This window comes from Calonectris borealis, chromosome 7, assembly GCF_964195595.1.
Source record: "Calonectris borealis chromosome 7, bCalBor7.hap1.2, whole genome shotgun sequence".
In the NCBI taxonomy this organism is placed as follows: domain Eukaryota; kingdom Metazoa; phylum Chordata; class Aves; order Procellariiformes; family Procellariidae; genus Calonectris; species Calonectris borealis.
In genome coordinates, this window is record NC_134318.1 from 41,078,408 (window position 1) to 41,105,665 (window position 27,258).

At 40.3% G+C, this 27,258-nt stretch overlaps 1 protein-coding gene across 1 annotated transcript in view; it reads right to left on the reverse strand.

The window, feature by feature from the left end:
* The window catches only part of ADAM12 (ADAM metallopeptidase domain 12), a 187,584-nt gene that overhangs the window by 77,858 nt on the left and 82,468 nt on the right, over positions 1-27,258 (reverse strand). Inside the window, exon 4 of the mRNA XM_075155286.1 lies at positions 3,711-3,789. Within this exon, the coding sequence (XP_075011387.1) occupies positions 3,711-3,789 (79 nt within the window). The remainder of the gene's footprint in view (positions 1-3,710; positions 3,790-27,258) is intronic.

Genomic DNA, 27,258 nt, shown 5'->3' on the forward strand with positions numbered 1-27,258 from the left:
TTCCCTGAACTCGAGGGGAATTTTTAACAGGTACCTTTTGTACATTTATATATATATTTTTTCTGTGTGTGTGAACTAATGGTAAGTAAAATCTGTAATTAAGTCGTGATTGTAGTAGACTCCACTAACACTTATTTTGTAAATATTACATTAGTTAATGATTAAGTGCTGCTAAAACTGTGAATGAACCCTAGACTGCTGCTAAACACATATAATCCCTAAGATATAAACCCTTAGACATAACATGATTTTTCTTTATATGTTTCATCCCTGTAGTAAGTAATAGAGTGGACCTTGCCATCGAACTCTATTAAATCGCACTTTTATAGGTCTCTATTAAAATCACTTTCCACTAATACCTTTGACAGTGATTCTTTAAGCGGTTTCTAAACCGCTCATTCGCGACAAAGCTACAATATGGAATATTTTATAATTAATCAGATGAACAAATCAGCTGACACGTTTTACTACTTTCTATAGACACACATATTTTTATTTAAGGTAATTTACATCTATGTATGTCTATAGGAGGTAGCTATGTACAAAGGGAATATAAAAAAAGCCAATCCCAACCCCATAGCTTGAAAAAAATCACGGAGCAAACGAAGGGGAGGGGAAACAGGTTGGAAAGGAAACTTTTTATTGAATTACCCAGCTGAGTGGCTGCATGTTATTAAGAACAACCAAGACTAAGAGGGTCTTCTATTTTGAGAGGCCACAATCCAATTTCATTTTGCAGCTAGGTTATTGTATTTCCTTAATAATTCACTGCTTGCAAAAGGCACCCACAACAGAGATACTTTCTCAGCACATACACATATCTGTCTGGAATCAAGGTTAATTTTATTGTTGACTAAAGGTTATATTACATTCCCAATTATGTGACTGGCTTGAAAGCAATGATTGTGTCATGTCCAGCATTTCTTTTCTCATGGCTCCTTTGAATGCCACCTGGAAACTGAAAACACTGCTGTAAAAGGTTCCTATCTTATTAATGCAAAGGAAAGTTATCACTCATGCTTCAACCTGTCATCTCACTGTGCCTTTTTATTACTTGGTTCATTCACATCCATCTAACTGCATTAATTAACCTTTTCAGTTTTGGGGCATGGCTTTCACTTACAAAGCCTCACATAGCAGACTTCTAAAGACCACCTTGATTTTGTTAAAGAAAGCAATAGCCATGAAAATGCTGGGTAAGATGGAATAATTCAGATATGAATTTTCTGCAAATAAGGTTATACCATGGAAAATATTTGTTTCAGGCATTTGTATTTCCAGCATGAGCAACTGAACACAGGACAGCAACATCTGACTTTTAAAATACAAATCTCAGTAGCTTTTCTCAGTGTAAGAAACGACAGAAACAGAGTAATAATGTTTTACTCTTGGGTATTTTTATCATCAGTACTCATAAAGAGTCAGTAACGCATTAGCAAGGATAAAGCCACAATAAATGGGAAGAAGTCATAGACTGAATTTTTGGGGGATGATTGCTTCAGTCACCATTGCTATGGACGTCAAAGTTTTCAGCATGAGTGTACTATTTCACTTTATTTTAATATTACCAGTTATGTGCTCCCAGTTGATAAGACAGAAGAAAAAACACCACCCCCCGCCTCAGCACTGACTCTCACACAGTGACCCTGAAACAGTCTAAAACCAAAAATAAAGTAGTTTTACTCTTGTCACTTAAAGTTAAGTATAAGGCGGAGGTGCAGTTCAGAGCTCTTAAGAAGCCAGTCTTTGGGGTTTAGCATCACCAGTGTTAAGCACAATCCTCAGTGAAAAGGGCAGGGCAAGCTGGTATCTCGTCCCACACAGGCTGCCGCTGCAGTCTAGCTGTCTTTATCAAAGAGTGAATTATGGCAAAGGTCCTGATTTCTTTCCCTCTCTACACACAACTTGTCATTTTATTAACTTTGAGCTCCTTGTTGTGGCCCATTTCACAACTTCTCTGAGCTCCACATGCTACATGATGCCAAAGTTCAATACTGAAAATGTAAACTTATCAGACCATGGCCTGCAATTGGACTGGTAGAAAATTGATTTCTAGCTCAGTAACTCCACTGAACTGCAGGATTTTTTTTTTTACTCTTATCAAATCTTTTTACTCCTGTAAACTAGTATATAAAATGGATGACCCCCTAAAAACAAATAATTACCATGGCTGATTTGTCATACTTAAAACAGTACTCTACCCTCACTTGAGATCATTTAATACATACCAGCTTTTGACAACTACAAATTTTTCGAATGCTACAAACCAGAAGAACAACCTGGCCACTGACTCGTGTGCGGGAGAAACTCCCCACACGGCAGCTCCACAAACCTGACTTGGTCTGACCTCCAAGCAGAATTTGACTAAGCAACTTTTCAATGGGAAACTGGATTTGGTTTCAACTACAGACTATATTGATGCCCTCAGTGAAGACGAGATATAAAAATAAAATCACAGAGACTTATCTTTTTTAAACCACATTGCAGCATTTAATGAAAAATGAATTCACTGATCTCTCAAAAAAAATATTTTAGGCAGCAAAATGCACTGTCAGTATTCACCATGACTTACCGCCGTTATGAAAACAGATTTGTTAGTGAGGGAAAGCCTAGCTATCATTAGCTGTACACATGTTCATGTTAACGTAGGTTAATCTGTCAAAGAGTTGTGTGCTTCATTTCTTTCTTTTTATTTCCTCGAGGAGTCTATACAGCCTTCCTGTTTCTAAAACAAATGACTATTTTCTACCAAGCTGATTTTGAAAAAGATATGAGCATCCAGCAAAAAAGAAAACTCTGGAAGCTTTCAAAATGATTGCTTTACTTGGGAGGTCTGGGGCTATAACGCAGATGCTTTTTCAGAAGTAAGATGTTATGCATAGAAATAATGCTTTCACTGATACCGGCAAAGTCCATTATGGATGGGAACACAAAGCATGATGCCTCTTCTGACAGCATCAATAAATAAGTAACGCAACATAACAAATATTTTATAGGACTTAGGCAGATAAAAGATAAACCTTGTAATTAAAATTGCTTGCTGCATTGTTTCTAATTAAGGCACTCATACTGTCAGAGGACAAAAACATTACTGCCTTAAAGTGTTTTTTATTTATAAAAAGCAGATTTTAACTACTGATTTTAACAAGGATCATATTAGCCTTATTTTTATATATATACACATACACATAAATATACACATACATACATGCATATATGTGTATAAAGTATATCCACAACAGTCTTATGGTCTGGTTTAAAAAATAAACCCAAACAACCAACCCCCTCTCCTAAACCCCAGCCATGGCTTCCCCAATGAGGAAAGACACCCAAGCCTTCAAAACCTCCGATGAGAGCTTCTGCACTATGGAAATCAGATGTTTAGGGCTTTCTTCCTAACCGAACCAGGACTTTCCTCCATAAGTGATCAACAATGGCTGCATTTATTATAATATTTTAACGGGTATATTTCCAAGAAGCTCAATAAATCTTACAGATTTAAAAGTCACCTGGTTAAAATCCCACAGCTTGCTTTTAAACTCTCTCTCTAAAAATTCATGTGTAGGATCACAGCAGTCAAAAAGGTACCGAAGGCAACAATAAAAAAAGATCACACATCGAACTGTTTCATCCCATGGCTCAGATCCCGGCAGAGAGCACTTTGGGTTTTAACGATGAAGCATCATCTACCCACGAAACACCAACCTTACCGTGTAATTGCGTGCGAGAACCACATCAGTGCCGTCTTTCAAATAATGTGTTTCTGTGAAGCTGCTGGCTAACAGGCCCCTGAAAAAAATAGAGCAGACGTAATATTAAGGCCACGTCACCTTGACTTTGTCCTTTAGTGGTTCCGTTTGAGATAGTGATCAAAGCCAAGCATTAATGATACAATGACTACTGGGACTGTGTGCGAAATAAGGAAAAATATAACTCCAAGTACTGAAGCTGCAGAACATGAACACTTCCTTCATTAATGGTGAAACGACAACAAATTTCCAGACTGCTTTCTCTTCCAAATGAGGACTGCGTGCCAGTGCATCTCAGTATTGAATCTTCCATGTAATTTTCAACACGTTTTACATTAAATCTGAAATCTAGACATTTGGAGTATTGTTAAGTAATGGTGGTTTGTGGAAAAGGAAAATGATTTCCCCTTGTTACTTATTTTACTATATGATGTGTTGTATTCATCAGCAAGTGACCACCAAAGACTAGTTTAGCTCTCGGTAAATGAAACAAACTTCTTCCATTGACACTCAAGGAAAAACACTACAGGAACATTACAGAAGTTAGAGTACTGGATTTATTCTGATCATCTGAAAAGGATATTCACGAATGGAGATCTAACGACTTGAAATGATGTATCCAGTGAAAGACCACGACTGTGAAGAGACATTTTGTTCTCATTCTCTCCACACTTCCCCTCCTGCCTTTGGCAATGATATAAAAAATTTTGACTTGCAATTACCATTTTCTGGAAATCTCCAGAGATGGGCATGTGCATGACACCTACGAAAACTGTTCTTTTTGTAATAAACTCATGGACTAGGGAAAGCAGCATATGCCTTTTTAAAAAAAAAAAAAAAAGTCTTGCTATTGATCTGTTTTTCAACTTCTTATCTAAAAAGCATTTCTAACAAGGCTGGAAGGAGGAATACATATTCACATTTACTCCTCACACAGGTGTGAAGCTATGTTCCTCAACACAAACGTGCCTGAGTTTTGACAAACACTCTAGTGAAGTGAAAAGCACCATATAGAAGAAACCAAAGATAAATGCCACCATCACCTTCAGAAAACTGGAGAGTTTGGACTATTGAAAATCTTTGGCACAGGGTTTCACAATGAAGCCTTTCTCCCTTGGGTTGTTCATTTGAACAAACCAGTCCCTTTCGTTTCCTTAAAGCTGATTAATGTTGGACTCTTGCATATATACTGGTGTGAACTGGTACACAGTCTTGGTACACATTTCTTGCCCTTTGTATAAACATTAAAACTAAAAAATGAACAAACATTTAATTTTCATTAATTTTCATTAATTCGTTTTTCATATTTGCATCACATTAATATCCAACGGCTCAGTCACGATCAGGACCTAGTTGTGCTAGGAACTGTACAAACACTTATTAGAGAGAAAACTCATATTTAAAAGCCTCTATCTTAAGGGAGAAGAAAAAAAAGTGCTGAATGAAACAAGAAAAAAAAAAAGAAAAAAAAAAGGAAAAAGGAGGAAATTGCAATGTAAAAAGATGAAGATAGCAAAGCCCCAATACAATGAGTATTCAAGCACAGATTCTCACTTTACATTTTTCAGCTTGTGGGGAATATTAGCATATTAATAGATACCGAATGTTGAAACACCGCAGCGTTTGGTGGGTTGTACAGGAACTGCTCTGGATCTCAGCCAACCGCCACACCCAGAGCAGGATTCGGTTGCCCAACCAAGCACCTAGTGTTGATTTAGTTACTCTATATATTTCACCAACCAGCTCCGTAGGGACACCTCAAACACCCCGTGCTGTCTCAGATGGCACTTGACACCTACGTTTATCTCACCTCCTGTGCCTGCAGCCTCTGGAAGGCCTGCCTGAAACAAAGTGTGCTGTACCGTGTTTCCAACAGTCATTATCACAAAGAGCAGCTGCTTTCTTAATTATCATTATTATTTATATAACCACGCTACTAAGTTCTGCACTTAGCAGGCATTCATTACCTTTGTAAAGGCAAAAGGTAAGATCCCATTGCTGTTGAAGCCAACAGAGATCTGCTGTGTACTTTTTGGAAATGGGATTTCATATAGGATACCGGAGCAATTTTTATTTAATGGGACAAAATACAGGCAAGGGATAGGGTAACAGATGTAGCATAAGGGCAAAGTGATTGAGCAATATACTCGCTTTGTGCTCTGCTATTTCCAAAGTGTTTGACAGCAGTGATGATAAAGGTGACCTTTCTGCTTCTGTTCATTCTACCCTCAGGCACAGATTTAGAAAATATTTCATAGATTCACAGATTTTTATACCAGAAGGGAGCGCTGTGATCAGCAACCTGACCTGCCGCATTACACAGGTCATTTGACTTGAATTAAACTTTAGTACTCTGACTGTAATGGAACCAGATCCATTTTCGTATTGTATAGAGCCCTTGTCTAGATCTCTCATGATGAAGAAGCTATCACAAGCCTGGTAAGTTTTTAACAGTTAATCAAACTCAACGTAAAAACACTGCACTTTGTATCTAACTTGACTGTGTCAACGTTCAGTTTCCAGCCACTGGATCTCATTCCCCTACATCAATGCTTCATTTTCATTTGAGCCTTTCATGGACAGTTCTACTTACTAAAGTGAGGAAATATCGCAGGTAAACAAATTCCTGGTGCAGCTGCCATCAATCTCCCTGTCAGGCATGTTTCATCAGGGTGTAAGTTTGCTATCTATCTACGCTGATGAAAATACCAGCTGAAAATAAGAATTCCCAGTGTGAGTAGTAAAAGACTGGCAAGAGCACTGAGATGATGGAGTCCCACTATTGGACTAACTTAATAAAATAAAAAGTATGCCCCAATGTAGAAGCCAAAGTAGGATTTCAAATCATAGAAATTTCGTATACGGCTGAAGGACCTTTTTAAGAAAATGAGGAAGTTTTTCAGGAGCTTGCATTAACACTCCTTCAGTTCAGTAACGAAGACATCAGTGCTGAGACATCTGTCCTCCTGCCACGTTCGGCGCGAGCGCTAGTTTGAGAGCAGGCCAGAGGAAAGGTTTCCTCCACGCTGTAGAGGCTGGGGACCTCTACAAGACATGTCACCAGGGAGTCCAACAATTTCTGGCAGAGAAAGAAGCTGTTATCCCCACTTTCAAAATGTCTAATACCTTAAAAGCTGCATAGCCGAATAAGCAGGCAGCATTAGTATCCAGGGACAGCAAGTCATGTAAAGGCATTTCTTGAAAGGTTATGAAAACTAAGCGTAACAAGCACTCAAATTCCACAACTGAGTGTGCACCGCTTCACTTTCCCATTATGGCAATACTGTTTAACATACTAAACAATAAATTCAACATATGTATCTATTAGGTAATTTAATTACCTCCCTCCAAAAGATATGCAAGGTAATAGATTGATTTACATTTCTGGTTTTGACCCACAGTAAAGGAGATTAATAGAGGAAAGTAAATTAATTTAGATGGCAAGCTACTTAACCTAATTGGATCAATGTAATTCCGAAAGAGCAGGGATCAAAATAACATTAATATATCATAGTGCAATTCATCACCATGTCTGGAGTTTCAAATGTTGTCAGCTACAGTGCTCAGCAGTACCAGATGATTATCAATTTTTTGCACTGCATGAAGAGGCAGAAACAAATGCTGTCGCGAACTGCATCAACTGCTGGATACGGTTAAAGAAAAATCAGTTGAAGCAACACCAGAACTTTCTCATTTATTCTCCGAAGATGCAAAAGTGCAATTCTTGAGTTAAATTACTTACCTACTTAGTCACTGTGTTTGTCAGCACTGTGGATTTTTTCCCATTTCCCAGAGCCAAATTAACAAGTAGAAGCTTCGATGGTCCAGAAGGACAAGTTTTATCCCTCCTGATCTACGACAGACACAGTGCAGGCTCCCTCATCCTCTGTAAATCAGCGGAAGCTTACCTGTCACATTTGCTGAAACATTTTCAGGTGTCAAGCAGCTTCCGCTAACCTAAGCCTCAGGGAATATGATGAACGTTATTTAAACTTCTAACCCTCACCTTCCCGGCCCCCCGCAACATGAAGTCTTAGGCGGTTTGTTTGGGGAGGGGGAAAATGTCCTGGTTTAAACACATCAAATTTTTTACTCAATCCATTTAATGACAGGAATGGTAATTTAACACACTGCCTCTCACTTGCAAATGAGAAAAATCACGCTCTGCTCTCCAGGCACCAATATATTATTTCAAAAGGTTATAATGATATTTCATCACCCAGGGAGAGTCAGAAAGACAGAGTTGCAGAAGTTAGAGATGGAAAAAATCTAGTGGATAATAGAGACGGCCTCCCTGGAAGCCAAACATGCTGTAGATCAAATTAGGTTCTGTCTCATCGAGCTTCAAATGTCAGAAGCAATGCTGATCCCACCACTTTCAAAGGAACATTACTTTGCATTCCAACAGATGTTACTGTCATGATGCATTTCCTGATATTCAGCCTTTTCTAGTTTTTCCTAGTTACACTTCTTTCACTAGCTGAAACAATTGCTTTTCCTTCTTGGTACATATATCATTCAGATAAGTGCAGATTATTATCAAATTCTCCCTTAACCATCCACGTGCCAAGTATAGAATACCAGGCTATAAAAAATGACAAGAATTGTGTACTTTTCATGTTAGTGCTACTCAGGAAAAATCTAAACATCATCACAGTAGGAGCAGACACCAGGGTTTCCCTTGGTGATACAAGAGAAACCAGTAGACAAAAGCCTAAGGAGCAAACCTCTTTCTACCAGCACACAGGCTTGCTTTTCGATCTCTGTCTTTTAGGATGAAACTTCTTTGGTTGCCCTCCCTGTTCCAGGTCATCCCCCTGCAATACAGATACAAGAGAGAAGACACCAACATTGTTATCCACCAAAACGGATCTACAAGTCTCTCAAAGCTGCTCTACGAGACTGAAGTCTCATCAACCCAGCAACCAAGATGAAACAGCACTGCTTTAAAGCCAAACAATATGATGTCTGGATGGTCTGGTACACGTTTCTTCAACATCCTGGGCTGTGTGTGGCTCACTGTTCCACATCTCAGAAGGACTATGCCTTGCTCTGGCATGACATGGAGCATAAAACTTGACCTTTGCTTCAGCAGGGAATCAGGGCTGGCAGAAGAGACCCAAGTTTTTACAATAATAAATCCCTGCTTCTGTGAGCAGTGTCTGATTGTTAGTGCTAGCGAGCAAGCAGGGACCAGGGTTTCTTCTCTTGGGCAGGCACCTTGTGCCATACAGCCCAAACCCAGCCAGCAGGCCCGGGGATGTGGCGTGATCTGCCTACCGCCATCAACCATCAACTACGACTTTGAGATGGGGTAAAGCGAAGCAGGAACTGGACACTTAGCTAAAGTCCCCTGCCTGAAATAGAAACACCACAAGGAATTTCTAAAAGCAGCACTGTGTTTTCTTTTGAATCTCATGGAGGTGTAAAGCAGCCTCAAATCTGAGCTAGAGCTATGTCAACTATTTGATTCTGAAGTCTGACATGTCTAGGAACGGATCTTGGGTACTCGGCATATACACTGCAAGACCCACAGCACTGAGATGTAGGATCCGATTTTTGTTTCTGCAACTCCTTATCCTGTGGAAAGGTTTGGAAGTGCAGCCTCTAATCTTCAGCTTAAATCTTGTTTCAAATATGGTCACACATGGACATCTCTGTTCTGGGGTCCAACATCGCAGCAAGGCACTCTTTGGTTAGGAGGTTTCACAGGGTTGCTTTTAATGATATAGAGAAGGTGCCGTGAACCTGCTGAGCTTTGGAGAGGAGCATACAATTTTCATGCTCTTAAGTCTGCTTGTCTGCTTAGCTTTGGTTTTGATTAACATTTCAGTATGGTTACACTACTTTAAGAACTGGTGTTTTAGGAAGAACATTAAATATTCCTACGACTTCTTAAATGATGCTCTACCTACTCTGTGGGAGCATTGATCATAACAAGCCACCGGCACTCAGACCTGACTGTGGTGCTTCCCTTCTCCTCAGATATGCTGCCTGCAGCTCAGACAGACATCTGACCTTTACTTACACTTGTTACTCTTTCTCCTCCTTCCGACTGATAAAGTGCCTGTTTTCTCCCCCATCCGAGTACGACCTCGCTCTGTTATACAAATTCTTATTAAAAGCCCTCCGGCTATGCATTTTAAACCTTGCCTACAAATGGGGGAGGTGAGGAGAGTGAAACAGGATGGCATATAGGCAGTTATAAAAAATGTCATCTAAACCTCTGCCTGCTGACACCAGCGTACGCCGTTAATTCTTAAGCACCTCAATTCTGGTCATTTTGACCTTTATCCTGGAATTAGTTGTTATTTCTTCAATTGTTGTATTTCTTCGCAGGTGTATCCAGAGGAATAAACAAGTCTGTTAAGCCTGCTGCTTCTGCAGTGGTGGTCTCAGTGCAGATATTCACAGAGGCGTTTTTCAATTCCTTCTCATTACAATATAACGAATGAGTGAAGCATGGGTAATGAGTTTCCCATGCACAGGCACCTATCATCATCCTATTCGCAAAACCACCACATATTCTTTAAACACGCCGCATTCTTTCCCCTTGTTTAATTATCTTAAGTGATTTGAAATGCTTTTGGACATTTTCCCATTGAATGTCTCCACTTCATAATATCCTATCTGCTACACTCCAGTGTGCTGCCATAGAGGGACTGCAATGTCATAATTGAAGAACCTGAGAGATTGAAATTCGCAGAGCGTAATTAGCGCAACAGTTCTGAGGAAAAGAGGGGAGCAAAATAAAACTATAATAGCCAGAATCAACCAAGCATCCAAAGTTTCAATATTAACTTTATGGTAGTAGCCTCTGGCCTATTTCACATGGTCTGTAGATAGACAATTTGAGTTGATCATATGCTACATCTGAAAAATAGGTCTCTGTACTTCTACCCAGTTCTTTTGATGCAGAAATACATATAATCCTCTGTCTGCTGGAGTCCGTGTTAAAATCCCACTCCCATCCCCTTGCATGAGTGGAGCAGCATCTGGCACAAAGGGAGCAAATTTCCATAAACACATGCTACAATGTCAAAAGCAAGAGGCACGCTCTGAGTTGTCCCTAGACACTGTGTTGAAACACAGGTACTGCCATCGATAGCTGCTCTCTGGTGTGCTGGGGACAGGGAGACACAAGGACAAGCACAGCATTTAAAGCCTACAAGCATCCTGTCTTCAGAACTAGTCTCTACATGAGGTTGCAGCGTATAGAAAACCAAAGAACAGTCTAAGCAAAGAAATCTGAACAACTAAGGGAGAAAATCACCTCCCTAGCTGGCAATCACTGAGTGATTGAGAGCTTTCTTGTTTCCTGACTACTTGGAAAATAAACCATAAACCTCCCCAAACTTCAATAGAAAATGATTGAAATGAAATTAAGCACGTCAGCGGCCTCCCGTGCTGTTCCAGGCTCTCGGCTGCACACCCTGCTTCCATCACTCATTGTAATGTTTACAGCAAACATTTACTTGCCAAAACTGTAGCATTTATTTTACCATTCTAATTCCAAAACGTTAATGAAGAGACTACTACTAAGAGTGTTGTGGTGAAAGCATGTTCTCCCTTGGAAGAAGACAAACAACATGTTTTCCAACAAAGCAGATGGGTAAAAACAAGTTCTCTCCCTAAAATGGCTTAACCTTGGCCAAAACCCTCAGTGTAGTCGTAACGGGACAGCATTAGGTACCCTGCACCTCAGATGGTCATTAAGGGAAGAAGCAACCCACACGGCATGGGTGGGGGAATGAGAGGAATACCAGCAAGATTCGCTCCGTCTTGCAAGGGAGCTTGGAGACATAGCAAAACTTCTCCGGCAGAAGAGGGAATGGCATCGTTTCCTTCTGTGAGCTTTGACTAAAGCTGCTCATCTCACCGACATGCCAAAGTTAGAACTGGTTTCCCAGCATCCCGCCCATGTTAACCTCAAAGATGTTCTGACTTTGTTTTTCACCGGCCAACTCCAATATACCAGAGCAGCATTTGACAGTTTTGAGCATCTCTCTCACAGAATTGTCCTAGGAGAGCTCCTTGTGAGGAATATTTTATATTACCTCCTTGAACTTCCCTGTGTAGCGGAATAATAGAAATCATGTTATCGGTTCGGCTGGGCAGCATGCCATGAAAAGCAAACACCTTCAGTAAAGGCTCCAGAATAACACTGGCCACAAATTGTTGTCAGCTACGGAGAGATGACAGCGCTTATTGGCTAACTGAGTTTTGATGGAAAAATACAATTCTGTAGATTTAGGCAAACTATGTAGGCTGTCTGCTTTAGAGGTACTTTACTGTGTGGGCTATATTAAGTAGTTTTAACTTAGAATAATGGAAGTGGCTGTGAAACCCTGAAGCAACGTGCCAGAAGTAAAGCATTATGCTGGAAATAAATAACCTCTGAACCACCACACCTCTGAAGTATCTATGGCAAAGATCAAAAGTAGTGTGCACTGCTACGCTGCAGGCTGAACCCGGACAAATTTACGCAACTCAGTATTCGGAATTGGCTTTGGCTAGACTAAAGACTAACACGGCCCTGAAACTTCTGGCTCCCCTTCCATGGATCTGTTCCTCAGCTGACAATACTGTGGTTTCTTATGAAATGCATACTTCCTATTATTATGCTTCCACTAAAACTCGTACAAGATAATCTTGGGGCTTTTTTTTTTAACATTCTGATCTTGCATGCAGAACACAGCATTAGAGTTACAGATGTAGGCAACACAGACAGTACCGTAAAATTGTGGCTCAAAGGATTCACTAGAAAACATTGAGATGTTTCAGATGCTAAGAAGTACATATATCACAAGTGGCAGACATAATATTTTAACGTATTCTTTTCTAACATCACAGTACTGCCTTTCATAAAACAAAGTCTTTATAGTCCCTGTTACACTTCTAGGATGGCATATTTTCATTAAATAGTAAGTTTGGAGATACTGGGCTGGAAAGCTGTCAAAGTCTATTTGAAATGTTTCATTCAATTAAATATGTCATTTGTAGCTGAGTAAAATTATACTGCTGAACAGATGTCATTGGGCAAATTGTCTAACTGTACGTTCATCTGAACGTTTCCAGACTAGTACAGAATTCTATTTAAAACATCCAAGAAAACTAGTCCTAACATGGAAAATTTATAAACATAGAAATTTAAGCAATTGCAATGAAAAATCAGAACTTATTAAAATATAACTAACAAAATGTAAATAGTGCTGTGGGATTACAAAAGTTTATATGCAAGCATCTGCAATACTTTTAGAAAACCAGGCTCTTTCATTAATGAAAAGTCACTGAGCCTAGGTTTATTCTTAGACTCTAAACAATAATCACATCCTCTCTGTACCTTATTCTTGCTTTTGAGTGTGTGCTTGTAGGTTTGCATTTGCATTTTTAATTTAAATGAAGTCGTCTTGCCATTTCTGCCAGTTTGTTGAAACATAAAATAGTATTTTTGTTTTACCAAACCCACAAATTTTTCCTTGCCACAAGAATGAGCCATTTGCTCTAAGTAGGCTGTACTCACATTTCACTTGCAGAACACCATCGACTTTTACAGATACGCCTTCATTTTGCCCTGCGCCTCACTGTCTCTCTCGCTGACCTTTTATAATTCTGGATGAAGAGGGCAGAGATGTGTAAGGACATTTTTGTGCAAAATCTGTGTTTAAGTCTCAAGCTTACAAATCTGGTACGCATGCTCATTTAAAACTAAGTAGGTGCAAAAGCCATAAGACTGGCTGCAGAGTGTCGGACCAAAGGTCCACCTAGTCCTATATTCTATCTCCAACAGTGGCCAATGCTAGGGAAATAACTCGTGAAGAGGACAAGCATGCTACATTTCTCCAAAATACTGCTGCCGCTCTGCCTCCAAATCCTTTATGAGCCAGGGGCAAATGTGGAGTGGAGACACTGAGATTAAAAAGAGCTGACAAGGGTGTTCTCACTCTCCCCTGACACTCTTCCTTTCCAACTAAAGCAGTGACTTCCATGGACATCAATTAATTTGGTAACACAACAAGACTGCGGCTGCAGATTTCGGGCAACGTGTTAAGGCTAATGGCAGCAATTACAGCGTGGTGTGCTCTGAAGTCTGTTCCCGTGGACGTTGATGGATAAAGCTTTGATTTCGGTGCCTAGCACAATTTTACTGGGACAGAAAAACAGCCAGTAAAATACCCACTCTCTCAGTAACCTGTACGCTTTGGTTTGGAGGCTGACTATGAATGCTCATGTGGTTTTCAAGTATGTAAGGGTTATTCTTACTGGAGCAAGTAAAGCTGCATGAGATCACGGACTCCTGGTAACGCTATTCCAATAAAAATACAACCGCTCTCTGGCTTTGCTAGCAGCATCATTTCTTGCACGAAGGTGTAACTGCATGTTTTCGAAACCACTTCTGAACCGAGCGCACCCTCCACCGTCCAGGCTCGAAGACGGTGGGCTGCTCCTGCCCTGTGCCGACTGCCTCAGCCCCTGCACCAGGGGAGCGCATCCCAAACACTGCCATCAGCTCTTGGCATATGGCACTTCAGGTGACTTGGGAAAGCCTGGAGTGATTTTTCAAGTAACATTAAGCTATACTCTCAGAGGATGATGGCTCATTTGCAACCAATTCTGCTTCAACATATGACTTGAAATTGGGATGAGGTGATTCAGGTGTTTGCAGAACAAAAGCATGGGCCTGAGGTACCAAGCAACGAGCAATTTTACAGGGTGGAGGCATCTGAGAGAAAGGATGGGGTTGAAATATTCCTCCTTCCTTTCCTCTTTCTTACTCATTAATTACTTTCCCACATTCCCTGCATTTTACCTTAGCCATTCTTCATCATCTTTCCATTCCCTCTCCTCTTCCCCACATTATTCCTCCATAGGCCTCCTTTCATCACCTCTTACATGCCTATGTTTATTATTACACTGTTAAACAGGAGATACATTTTTCTTAGTAAGCAACACAACCACATTGGTGCTTTTTTGAAACAAACCTCAAATCAGGGGGTACCACAACACAGTATATGAGGCTGGCAGTTGCCAGGGCACCAAGCGACCAACTCCACAAGACATGACTTCAGCAGGACCTCTAATTAACGCAGATCATCACACCTGTTTCTCAGGTCAGGCTCCATGTTCATGTTTTTTAGGGAGGAAAAGAAGAACAGGCAGTGAAATCAGGACTCTGGGGTAACGGTAAGCTAGCTTTTTAGGTTTTTTCTTTGTTTTTTCACCTCTCTCTCTCTGCTGCACGCTTCCACTGTATCTAACTCCTTGACTCTGCCATGTGTCAGAACCTGTTATGAACCAATTAAACACATTCATTCAACAGCAAATGACTGCAGGAAAACATCAGATCAACGCCTGCGGCTTTAGCTCGGTGAGCTGGCTCCCTGCAGACTATGAGCATGGCAGAGCTGCAGCAGATGGAGGTGGGAAGGATGGGCAGGCAGCGGGGCTGGGGCACGAGGGTCCCTCTGCCCCACTCCAGCCGCAAGCCTGCGGTCAGAATCACAAAGAAAAACCCCACAGCATCAGCTGCTTCTGCTCTTACTTATTTAGGAATTGATTAATGTCAAGAAACAGATTCTGACTTCTTGCTCCAGTAAGGTGTTTTGCTGGCCCAGGGGTCCAAACTTGCTTCTCAACCACTTCGAGGGCATCTCATTGCACTGAAGTCACTGAAGATACGCTGGTAGAGAGCTTGGGTGAGAGAAGGATCAGACACTGTCTTTTAGCAGTTAAGACACAAAATTGTAATTTTCTTTTCAATTCAAGGAAGTAATTAGTTTATAATAACATTTAACATTTAGTTGCTGACAGAGATATGACACTTATCTTACATAAGTCATTTTAATTATTCGTACTAACCAAGACCTCAAAAATATTGTGTAGTCTAAGCTAACAATGCCTTTCCAGATATTTTTGCTGCTTCTGTCATTTGAAAAATTGATGCCTAGAGCATCAGCATTTATCAAGCTCATTATAGATTTCATCCAAATGACTACAGATAATTAAAAGTATGCTTCATTTTTATTGTAATGTTTTCCCCTCTAACACTGCAAAGTAATTCTGTTGTTGCTCAGGGTTTTAGGAATTAATGGAGACTCATCTGCCAGAAAATAAAGTTCCACAGGGTTATATACAAACTATTAATGCATACAGACAAGAGTCAAACATGCAGAAATTATGTGTGCATACACACACACATATACTTTGGAGCACTATATGCATTTGCACGTACATAAAATAGTCTTAACAGTGAATGGTTACTTCAGATACAGAGCTTCAGACACTTGGGTAACCATCCTCTGAAAATTAGTCTTTTCTAAGGCACTTGGTCAAGTTGGAAACACAAAATCCCTTCAGAAAATGTTTGTCATACGTATATTTTTATCTGTTACCTTGTCGTGGTTTAACCCCAGCCAAGTAAATAAACCCCACGCAGCCGCTCGCTCACCCCCCGCCTCCGGTGGGATGGGGGAGAGAATCAGGAGGGCACGAGTAGGAAAGCTCCCGGGTTGAGATAAAAACAGTTTAATAATTGAAATAAAACTAAGTAGAACAGTAATAATAACAATGAGAACAACAATAACAGAACATACAAAGCAGACGATGCGCAATGCAACTGCTCACCAACCACAGACCGTGTGTCACGAACGGGGGCGAGCCCCCCCACACACCTGGTTTTTATACTGAGCATGATGTCCCATGGTATAGAATACCCCATTGGCCAGCTGGGTCCACCACCCCGGCTGTGCTCCCCCCTCCCGGTGCAAGCATCACCCAGCAACCGCCAAAGCATCAATGGGCCATCAACGCTCCTTTCACACCGAACCCAAAACACAGCACACCCCCCCAAGCTACTGGGAAGAAAGTTAACCCTGTCCCAGCCGGAACCAGGACATACCTATATGACATATATGGACCTGATGCCCCATAATCTTACACCACACAGAATTATTCACACTTAAATAAAGCATATGTAAGCTACTACTGTGGACATCAGTGGAGAAATCTCGGCAGCATATTGCTTTATTTTGTGTAGGTGTTACTAACTTAGAAGATGCCCAGAGTGAAGAAACAAATCTTTTGAGAAACTGTTCAACAGGATTCTGGAGAGTCATCCTTCCTCAGCTAAGATTTAAGTGATATCTTGAAAGTTGTTTAGTGACGTAAAACCCATTAGGAAACTTCTGAACTAACTCAGCTTCCTCTGCATTGGGAACTACGTCATTCACAGATAAAAAGCTGCATTGCTGTATAAATGTAAGGCATGCATTTCCACACAGCACTGAAGTAATACCAGTTTAAATATTTTTTCTGCTATTCATGGATCAGGCTATGTCTGTCCTACTTGGAACTGCTATGATAGTTGTTAATAATGTCCATATAAAACACACATGTGAAATTTTTTTGACTATGAGTTTGCAATAATTACTACAACACTGAGTTTGACTTGTGTAAGTATAATACATTGCACCTAGAAACCTGCTTGATTCTAGGATCCTTAACAGCACTTCAATTAAATAACATCATGTATGATGAATTTTCCTTGGCACACCTTTATCATCAAATGCTTCATGTTTTTACATGACTTTCCAGGTTACTTTGAAACTAAAATTACCCATAAATAGCAGTGGCATTAAAAAGCAATTACAGATACATGCCTTTTTAATGCCTCTATTATAATCCACATTCTGGTAAATCAAAGAGAGACTATTTAATGACACAGGCACAGAAAAAAAATCTAATGATTTAGTATTAACATCCATGTGAAGGAGCGCTAGCAAGGGATTCGTGAGGTAGTTTCAGACTGAGGTAAGAAAGAAAAAAAAAATATAATGAGTAGAATCTGACATAAATATTAGGAAATAGATCTATATTTTATAAAGGCCATTTTATCCAAGACAGTTTAGGTTTCCTCCCACTCACAGAAGGAATTCACAGTGAATAAACCCTTGACTCATGAGAATATTTCACATGCAGATTTGGATTTTATGTAAATTATTTAAGTATGTTTTAGAAAGTTTGGGCAGTGATGTAGAAATGTTCCCCTGCCTATGTATATCAGTCAAAGAAACAGCACTCATCACCAAGGAATTCATAAGGGTAAAAGTTTTGCCAACAGGCTTAAGACTAGACTGTGACAGGGAAAAGATGAGACTGTATTATCCTATCCCTTCGGTTTGCCTCCTCCTGACAGCAGGAGGAGAGGGCAGCGCATTGGACTGTGCTACCAGTACAGAAACCTCTGCCCAGAACAGCACATTGCAAACGGGAGAAACCTAAACCCAGAGAATGTGGAGACATACGTTAATGCCAGTGACGATCCAAAAGGCAAATTTTGCAACCTTCACATCTGGAATATCAAAAGAAAGGTTAATTCACTACATGAAAGGATAAGACTTTTTTGCTTTATCTCCTGCTTATTTCCAAACCCCTCAGCATTATCTTCATTTGAGTTACACTCAAGCCAGGACATATTCCTCCATGTTTCAGTGTTGGATAGTATTGGATAAGGCAAGAGATTGCTTTTAACAATAGAGAGCTAAAACGACAAAACCCCTCGAGGAAGCCCCTCCAAAAGAGTTCTCCAAAGGAGAACTGTTGAGTCACTACAAGAGGCTCGAGGTGACCAATGTATAATTGTCCACTGCATTGTAAACACAAAAAAATTTCTGTTTGCTTTCATGCATATCGCTGAATTTTTACTCTTTAAATTTATTTATGTCCAAAAAAATACATACGATATTTTACTGTTGATTCTCCTACCTAAAATAAAGGGTGTTTTTTTCATTTAAGCTGGACAGTGCCATTAGGTCAATATGACAGGGAAATCATGAGGTGGTTTTATTTGATGAGAGATGTTACACTGTGCTGCAATGCTTCCACAGCAAAAAGCAGGAGATAAAATCTTATCAGTACCGTGCCAGCTGCCCAAACAACGCAGAAGACACTGAAGGTGTGCAGGAGACTTTCTAGCACTCCTGTGTCTGTCTGCTACCCAAAGCTGGACAAGCCTACAACAGCGTTGTCGACAAAGGTTAAAGAGAAAGCACACGTTACAGAAGAGATGCCAGGTTGTCAGGGAGATCTAGATAATACCAAACAAAAAAAGCTCTAACCCAGCTCCGTTAGGTGAGGGAATAGAAGACACAATCAGAGCTGCTAACAAAATAGCAGGGAATTCAAAAGTTTGGGAAATGTGTAATGGGATACTGAGCCTTTCCCCTCCAGACTTCTGGTTTTAATTAGATCCTTGTCCAAAATAATGGAAAGGTTTTTCACAACTGATGGCTGATGTGTAGATTGCAAAAAATGAGCTGGGCTGAGATTAGACAGTGATATCATAGCACAATACACTCAATCTAGCCACAGTCCCCTTTCCCCCCTCGAGTCTGCCATCTGCCTGTTTTGTTATCAGTTTGAGCAGGAGGGGATATCGTATAAATTCCCAACTATTGTCTCACTCTTGGGAGACAGGAGGCAGAGCACGACTGAGGTAGACGAAATGGGCAGGGTATGGAAGGGTGCAGTAAAACTGGCTTACACGTTCTGCATGCAAAGCTCATCAATCCCAGGGATGTTAGTCCAGCATCTCAGACAGCTAACTAATGCAATAGAAGGAACAAAAGAAAAACAGAAATAAAGATAAACACCTAGGAAGACGAAAGCAACAACCATCAAAGAAGTACGCAGAATTTTTCCTTAATATTTGTAGGGATTTTCCAGGTGTCAGTAACACTTTGGGACATCTTTCTACTGCTTTGAATGCTTTTCTTCCCCACCTCCTGACTATTTTTTATGGGAGGTGGTTGGTTTTTTTAATTTAATTTTCACTGTACCTTCATCGCATTCACATTTTTGCCTAATTTTCCACATAGGAATCAGGCCCTTCATTTCAGTAATAAACCACATGTACCCTGCCACGGCTTTTAGGTAGGGTAGAAGTGTTTATGATAACCACTGTTATCATAGCCCTAACATTTTTAGATGCCATTAATGAAATACCTCTACGTGATTCTGCCCTTTAAGGCCAATCTGCATGCTCCTGGATTTCCCCTGGGTCTGCTCCAATTTGTCATGCTCCAGAGAGGACAAATATCCCAGCTGTACTTCGGAAAGTGCAATGGCTTGCAATTCGCATGACCTTCTGAGATACGCTCCATCGTAACACTCCAAGAGAGATGAGCTTTGGTCTGCAGCCCAAGATACTGGGTTTTTTCAGCATTGAGAGCTATGAGGAAGTTTTCCTTGGAAGATGGTCCTCAGTGCAGCAGTTAATTTCTTTACCTTGATCTGATAGAAATATTTACTCTTAATCAACTGATGAATGTACCCACTTGGTTTCATAAGCACATTTTGGACATACCTAGAAAGTGCACAGGAAACAATATTTCATAAATATTAGTGCAAATCAGCAGAACCTTCTTATCTCCTACTGAGCTATGGTGATCCATATCAGCTGAAAGAGAGATGACCACAAAAAACAGAATTCAAAAGAGATTGGGTCCTTCAATTAAAATCAGGCAGCAAACAAATGAAGCTGAGTTTTGAACTCAATGCAAGACAGTAATTGCAGCTGATGAAAGAAGAAAAAAACCATCGCAGCACTGGAATTCCAGAAATCTGCTCTCCTAAGAGGAAATTTTTCTTATCCTTACTGATGGATGAGAGGCTCAAAGTACAGTGTCACTGAAACAGGAAAGTAACTGCAGCTACAGAGACCCAAATCTGCCAAGATACAGAGAGTGCTGCCAAGAAGGCATTTTAAACTTTAACAAGACCTGACCAGAGACTATTTGGCTTGTCTCAGCTTCCTGATGGTTAAAAGCTGGGAAGGTAGCAGAACCTCAGCAAAAATACCTGGAAAGCCTAGGTGGCAAAAAAATAGCCAGGAGTGTGTCTGGAAGGGGGAGGACACAGGAATACCAGTTTTCAGTGAGGTTTCACCGCTGGACAGTTTGCTGCTGTTTACAGACTTTTAAAGATATTGTTTACTTGAAAGCTTTTCTAAAGCTGGCTTGATAACACAACACATCAGCTTGGCTTGTGACTCTACACCTCAACAAACAGAAGGCAAAGCTTCCTCCGCTTCCCAAAATGCCCCTCCGCATCTCACTGAGCTTATTTTTGTTTATGTGTCTTCATATATTTTTTTGCTTTGATGGTCTAGAAGCAAGAAAGTCTTACAACTTGAGATGCAAATGGCTCCAGTAGGAAAGCAATGACCAAGCACCCTATGAAAGGCTCAGCAAGAAAACGTTGACGTTTTGTATGTTTGTTTGTATTTGAAGAATCCCCATTGCCAATTACAGTTGGCTGCTGTCAGGGGCTGCATTACCCCTAACAAGATGTCTAGAAACACACAACGAACACGATCTTGAAGTTTCTAATGCTCCAGATCAGTAGAAAGCTTGAGGACAGTGATATCATGCTGCCAACAGCTGTCATAAGTAGTATGGTTTCATCTTGTCGTTGGCCTAACAACTGTCTTTTCCTTTTCTATTTCGTGCTTCAGCATATCTTCAGCTGTCATAACAGATATGTCAAGCAATATTACCCTCCCAACAATATCAGTTCAAATTACTTCCCAGAATATTCCTCTTCTGCCTCTCAAAGGCATGAGTCTATTTTCTCAACTGCAGTCAGTGCAATAATAGAAATAATTCACTGTCTATCAGGGTATCTCTTGCATAAAATACCAAATTCAAGATGTCAAAAAGATTAATCCAAAAGGCAAATTCATGTAAAATTGCTAAATCATAGCACTCACGTGCTGAGTTGCTATGGAAAACTTCCCAGCTAAAGGAAGAAAACCTTTTGCTTACGGCATCAATGCCAAGGTAACAGAAAGACGCGTTCTGCAGCCCAGACTGACTGCCCGCAGGCTTTTGCCCACCAGCAAAATTAGGATGGGTAATGCTCTTTTTAAGCTTTGCTACTTCCTAATAATTATCTCCTCCTGGAATCACAGATGTGAAGAATCCTCAAGAAAACACTCTCTCTCCAGTAGTACAGATTTAAAAATGTCTACAAAAAACCCATCCAAGATGGGGGAGGAAGGGAAACTGTCATTCTAAGGGCTGCAAATTCAGAAAAAGCTGCCACCTGCAACAAACACATTACAGGTCAGCCTGCATTCGTTGATGCAGCTCTCGGTGGACTGTTCAGACCTTTTTTTCCCTATGCAAACATCAGTGTTTAGGAATCCTGTTCCTTCATGAAGACACAGCTCTTCCTGTAGCAGAGCCTTGAACCTGCCGTGTATTTATTATAAGGTGTCAGCTGTGGGTAGCAGTGAAGAAGAAAGGCTGACAAATCCTCTTTCTCGCTCTATGTCTCCATGTTAAAAAAGCAGGTGTGCCATAGCATGAATATTTTATTTCCACAGAGAAATTATTTCCTCGTCATAACGTACTAGCTGCTCGGCACAGCTGATTTCACACTTGCTTGGTGTAGATGATGCTACAGGTCCTACAGTCGCTTTCTGACACACAAGATAAAAACCTGTTGGCTGGAGTCACCAGTGTCAGTATTTCACTCAAATCATTACAGCAAATACAGTTTATCTGTAGGTAGAAGAAGAAAGGAGTAAGCCAGCGGACAGCATTCAATCTAAGACAGACATCCAGAAACATATCAGATAATATATAGGAGTGCTAAATTGTGTCTGTACAGAGGTAGACATGCATCAAGTATCCCAACAGCGAACCGCAGCCAAGAAAATGAAGTCTAGTCAATTTAAATTACAGTGAAGAGTATTTTCAAGTTTTCTCTTTTCCCTTTATTCGCCTGCCAATTGTGTGTGGGGGGGTACAATTTCATTTTCCTGTTTTGAAAAACATCTCCTCCTCTTCCCAATGGGTAAAGCCTACCAAAACTAAATAGGAAACTGCAGAATTATGGCTAGGATCCAGCCGAGATTTCAGCACCCATTTAAGTAAAAACACATGCTTATTTCCAGCTCTCTTCAGAGAAGTCTTTAAGCACACGGCTGAAGCTTTTTAAGCGTTTTTTTTTTTAAACTGTTTGATAAAAGTAAATGTTAAGTAACCAAGCCCTTCAGAAGAGAAGCAGCACCCAAGTGTGCAGGTCTTAACTGGGAGCGGTACAGCATACAAGCCTAGGTTTGCCCAGGGCACTTTCTGCCAAGATGTTTCTATATCTAGAAAGCCGACATGCAGCAAACAGGAAGGGAAAAAATGAACGGTACTTCATCTCCTTTGTGCACAGTAACAGCTGAAAACATCCAGACAGAAGTATGACTCTTAACTGTGGCTCATTTAACAAAGAAAGAAATCATCCATGAGACACAAAGAGCAAAACCAGAGTACTAGCGCTCAGGCTACCTGTGAAATGAGAGAGAACGATTTGGACCGCAGCGGCTCTTACATCCAGGAACAGACAGGAAAATGCTGGCTCCTCTGAGCACGAAAGCAAATCAAACATCAAGAGAAGAGAGTGTGGCAAGTGCCACCCTATCCTTTCATGAAGGAAACACGGATGAGGTAGCAAAGTCATTTGGCAGGAACAGGCAAGGAAAAAGTGTTTTCATTAAAAAAAAGTGTAAAAGAAAATAATAATCTGGCTTCTCTATTCTTTCTACTTTGCTCGTTCTCTCTCTCTCCAACTATCCTTAGGCATCTGGCCTAAGTGGCTAAGAAATCAGGGTCCTCTGACCGCTTGGCTCCCACTGCCCAAAAACCAGGTGGGCCCCCAGCTGCTGGGTGCCAGGCTGATGGGTCACCAGCCCAGTTTGGTTTCAATGGTCTTTATGCTGCTGCAGGATCTCTGCAGCACAGGAGGCGACGCCAGCTTCTGCTTCCCCCAGTTATTCATGGTCAATCATAAGTAGCAAAAGATTTCTGCTTCTCATTTGATTAACTCCCATACAAGTTTGGAAAACACTACAAAAATCTTCATTAAAATAAAAGGGATAGCTATAGAAAAGAGTGCCTTTGAATCCATCATGGTATTTACAGTTCCAATATCAGCAATTTCTGCACTCCAAGCAGAATGAAATCCAATAAAATTCACCGGAAAAATTTCAATATATGTAGAGAAAATGGAAAAGACAAGGAATATGGCTCTGAAAAAGCAGAAGACCACAGAAGCCTTAGAGATAGAGCACAATTTACAATCTTCTCAAGTTACTTACAGCAATTTAAAAGTATCTGGAGATTGCACCAGGAAACTGGTGGGTTGCTCCTACAGCTCCTCACCTGTCTGTCAACACCAGGTGCTACCTAACCAGTGGTCTGCAGGAGCAGTCATCTCCACAGCATTCAGGCTCACCAGCATCTTAAGCCAAGCAGTGCAGAACAGCAGAATACCAATACTGTGGGACAGCACAAGGGAGGGTCATTACCCTATACGAGTGGTCCAAGTGGTTCTCTGAGGTGTCAGTGGTTACACAATTTCCAGAATACAAGTATCTTTTCCATGGGGCCTCCTAAATGTTCATAACCTACCACTATGACTTATTAAACACGCGACTGCAGCTAGTTCACTGTTTCTTACCACTTTGCACTCTAACGTTAATAACTCAGGCTTCAATAATACTGTGACACAGCGTTAGACTTCTGTGTGGGTTTGTAAAATGCTGAGTCAGTATAAATGGATTTAAAACACCAGCTGATAACAGAACAGCATTTTCAATGTAAGCATGAGAAAAGAAAGAAAAAGAATGAAAGCGGCAAGAAAGGCCATTAGTTCGACTGCTATAGAATGGGGAGGGCGTTCATGCTAGGTAAAGGCTTTTGTAAAGGTATCGATCCATCATTATAAAATGAAGTAAGCCAAAGGGTTAAAGTATAAAGAGGTACTGGCAGACTTTCATTTATGGAATTGCACTATGATTGTATCTCACAGTGTGAAGGCGAGTGAGTTTTGCTGTTTTATGGGAAGACTACTAAGGAAATTGAAGAGTATGTCTTTTGGCATAACTATCAGTCCCTGCTGAGGTTTGGTTATACCGGGGAGCGCTAGGATAGACTTAACCCTTCTATCCCTTACAAGAATAACTATCCACCATCCCTAAAACACACACTGAAGCTTCCTTAATATGATGAAGAAGGGAAAAAAAAGAACATCTGATACTTAAAGGTCGACTAAAAGAGAAACATCTGAAATAATACTTGAGAGTAGTCAGTAATGAGGGAGACAAAAGAAAAAAAATGAGCAGCAAGAACCCCTTGGGTCTACTCCTAATTCCTCTACTGAAGCACCTTCAGGAACTCTCTTCATTTGTCCGATTCCTTAGTTTCCTCATCTGTGAAATGCAGTTATGCTCTCATGCCCCCGAACTGCAGACTAGACAGTGGTACCTGGAGATCTTCACCATTTATATCACATAGCCCTGTGGAGTCTGGTGCTAGAAAACAAATGTAGTTCTGGGGTTACACAACGTGAAGAATTTCATATCTAGCTATATCAGACTTCTAATGCAAGACCTTAAAGAGAAATAAAATTCATAATTAAAATCTAAGCATTATATAGACACATCACTTCAATAATGGAATATTGAAATTGAATAATGAAAATAATACTGAAAATGTGGCAGTGTTAGGGGACAAACATGGAAGCGAGGGACTTCCATGCTCAGATGAGGAAATCTGCCCAGCACAAAGATGGTCAAAGAGGAGCAATGGGTTGGTGCAGACAGTAGCATCATGGGTATGATGATGGAGTGCTCCAGCCAGAGGAGGGAAGGGACACCGGTATTTACATATGTATTTTGGCTACAGTCACAGGCAAAGTAGAACTGGCTACACAACATCACATACTATTCTGATAATGGAAAATTCTAGCCAAGTGGTTAGCCTGATTACTATTAATTATCAACACAAAACACATTATCACATCATCACTAGAGAAGGACTTTATGACTATTACATATTCAGCTCCTAAGAATTCAGGGAGAGAACAGAATTGTATTAGGTAAGAGAGAAGATCCAGAAGACAGGAAATTGGAAAGCAAAAACTACTCCTAAATAATAATCCACCTTAATTACAAATTATTTAAGTAATGAACTAAAAATACATTTACTTCTGTCTGTATAAAAATGCATCTCTTTCTACTGTTAATTCATTTTCGAATTGCATCAATACCACTATCTTTACCTTTCCAATAAAACTCTACTCTAACCTTGTTAGACACGTGTCTTCAAACAACGTATGTTGTAGCGTTCTGCTGTCAGGTGTTCCTGTTGTAGCAGTTTTAGACTACCGCCGACAGCTATGATACTCTATTAAAATACTTAGTATTCATTACCTTTTAAAAAAGTTCTTTAGCCAGTAAGAAACAATGAGGAACAGTGTGAGCACAGATGAAGAGCTGGCAGCAAATGCCCTCTATTTTCTTCTCAGGCACAGTAAGTTTCCAAGTACTTACCTAAAGAGGTTATTATTATTACATTCACACTCTTATCCATCACCCTTGCCCCATTTCATCAAAAGGCAAAGCTCAGATTCACATGATGAGTTACAGGTAAATAATAATTACCGCTTCTTTCAAGTGTAAAAAGTACTCTTACATAAAGCATTCAAAAAAAGGAGATCTTGCAAAGTCATTTATTTTTCGACGACATGATCCCCAAACTGTTAGTTTTAACATTAGTTAGTTGAAGGAGAACCTAGAGAGGAACTCAGCATTACCAACTAAAATACATTAAAATTAGAACTCATCTTTCCTATCTTAACATTTCAATGCACATTTTTAATACACGTGTAAAATCATACTCTGCTCTTCAGGAGGACACGGCTTTCGAGTGCTTTGTAAGGTGCAATACAAAGGCAATACAAAGCAGCCAGACCTGGATTCTCACATCTTATAATGGCTATTTCTCCAGCTCTAAATTTTGCAATGATTCTATAGAGAGTGACTTTGCCTGTTCTTGCACTTACAGACTCGGTGATCTTATCGTCTTGGCTGCACCTTACTGAAGAGACCTCTTCAGCTTCCCATTGTGCTCTCTGTTTCATAACTTCAGCATTTTACTCCCCTCAGCTGTATTCCAGCCTTTCTTCCACTCACATATTCACTATTGTGCCTACCTGAATGGTACCCATTTGCTTCACGTATTAGGAAACTGAGATTTTAAAAGGGAATATATGATGGAAGTTCTGCCACCGAGACCAAAAGGCTCAGAGTTTGACCAACTGCTGAGTACAATTTATAATCCTAAACTGAGCCAGTGAGGCATTGTTCAGCTAAAAGCTAAGAGTTACAGGTAAATAATAATGATAATAATACAATTGTATTTCAAATCAAAACACAAAAAAAGGTAATGAGTCTAATCCAACAAGCAAGAGAAATTTAGATGGGGCTATATTAAACCTGGCATGTTTAATATCCCAGCCTACATTAAGAACATTTCTTAAAGCAGCATCTCAGAGGCTTCCATGCGCTTTATTTTTGTATCAGGGCATATTTCATACCTCTAATTGCCCTTCCTTTCTTTCCCCCATTATCAGATGGCTGCAGAAGACACCGAACCAAGAGTGACTCCAGCTC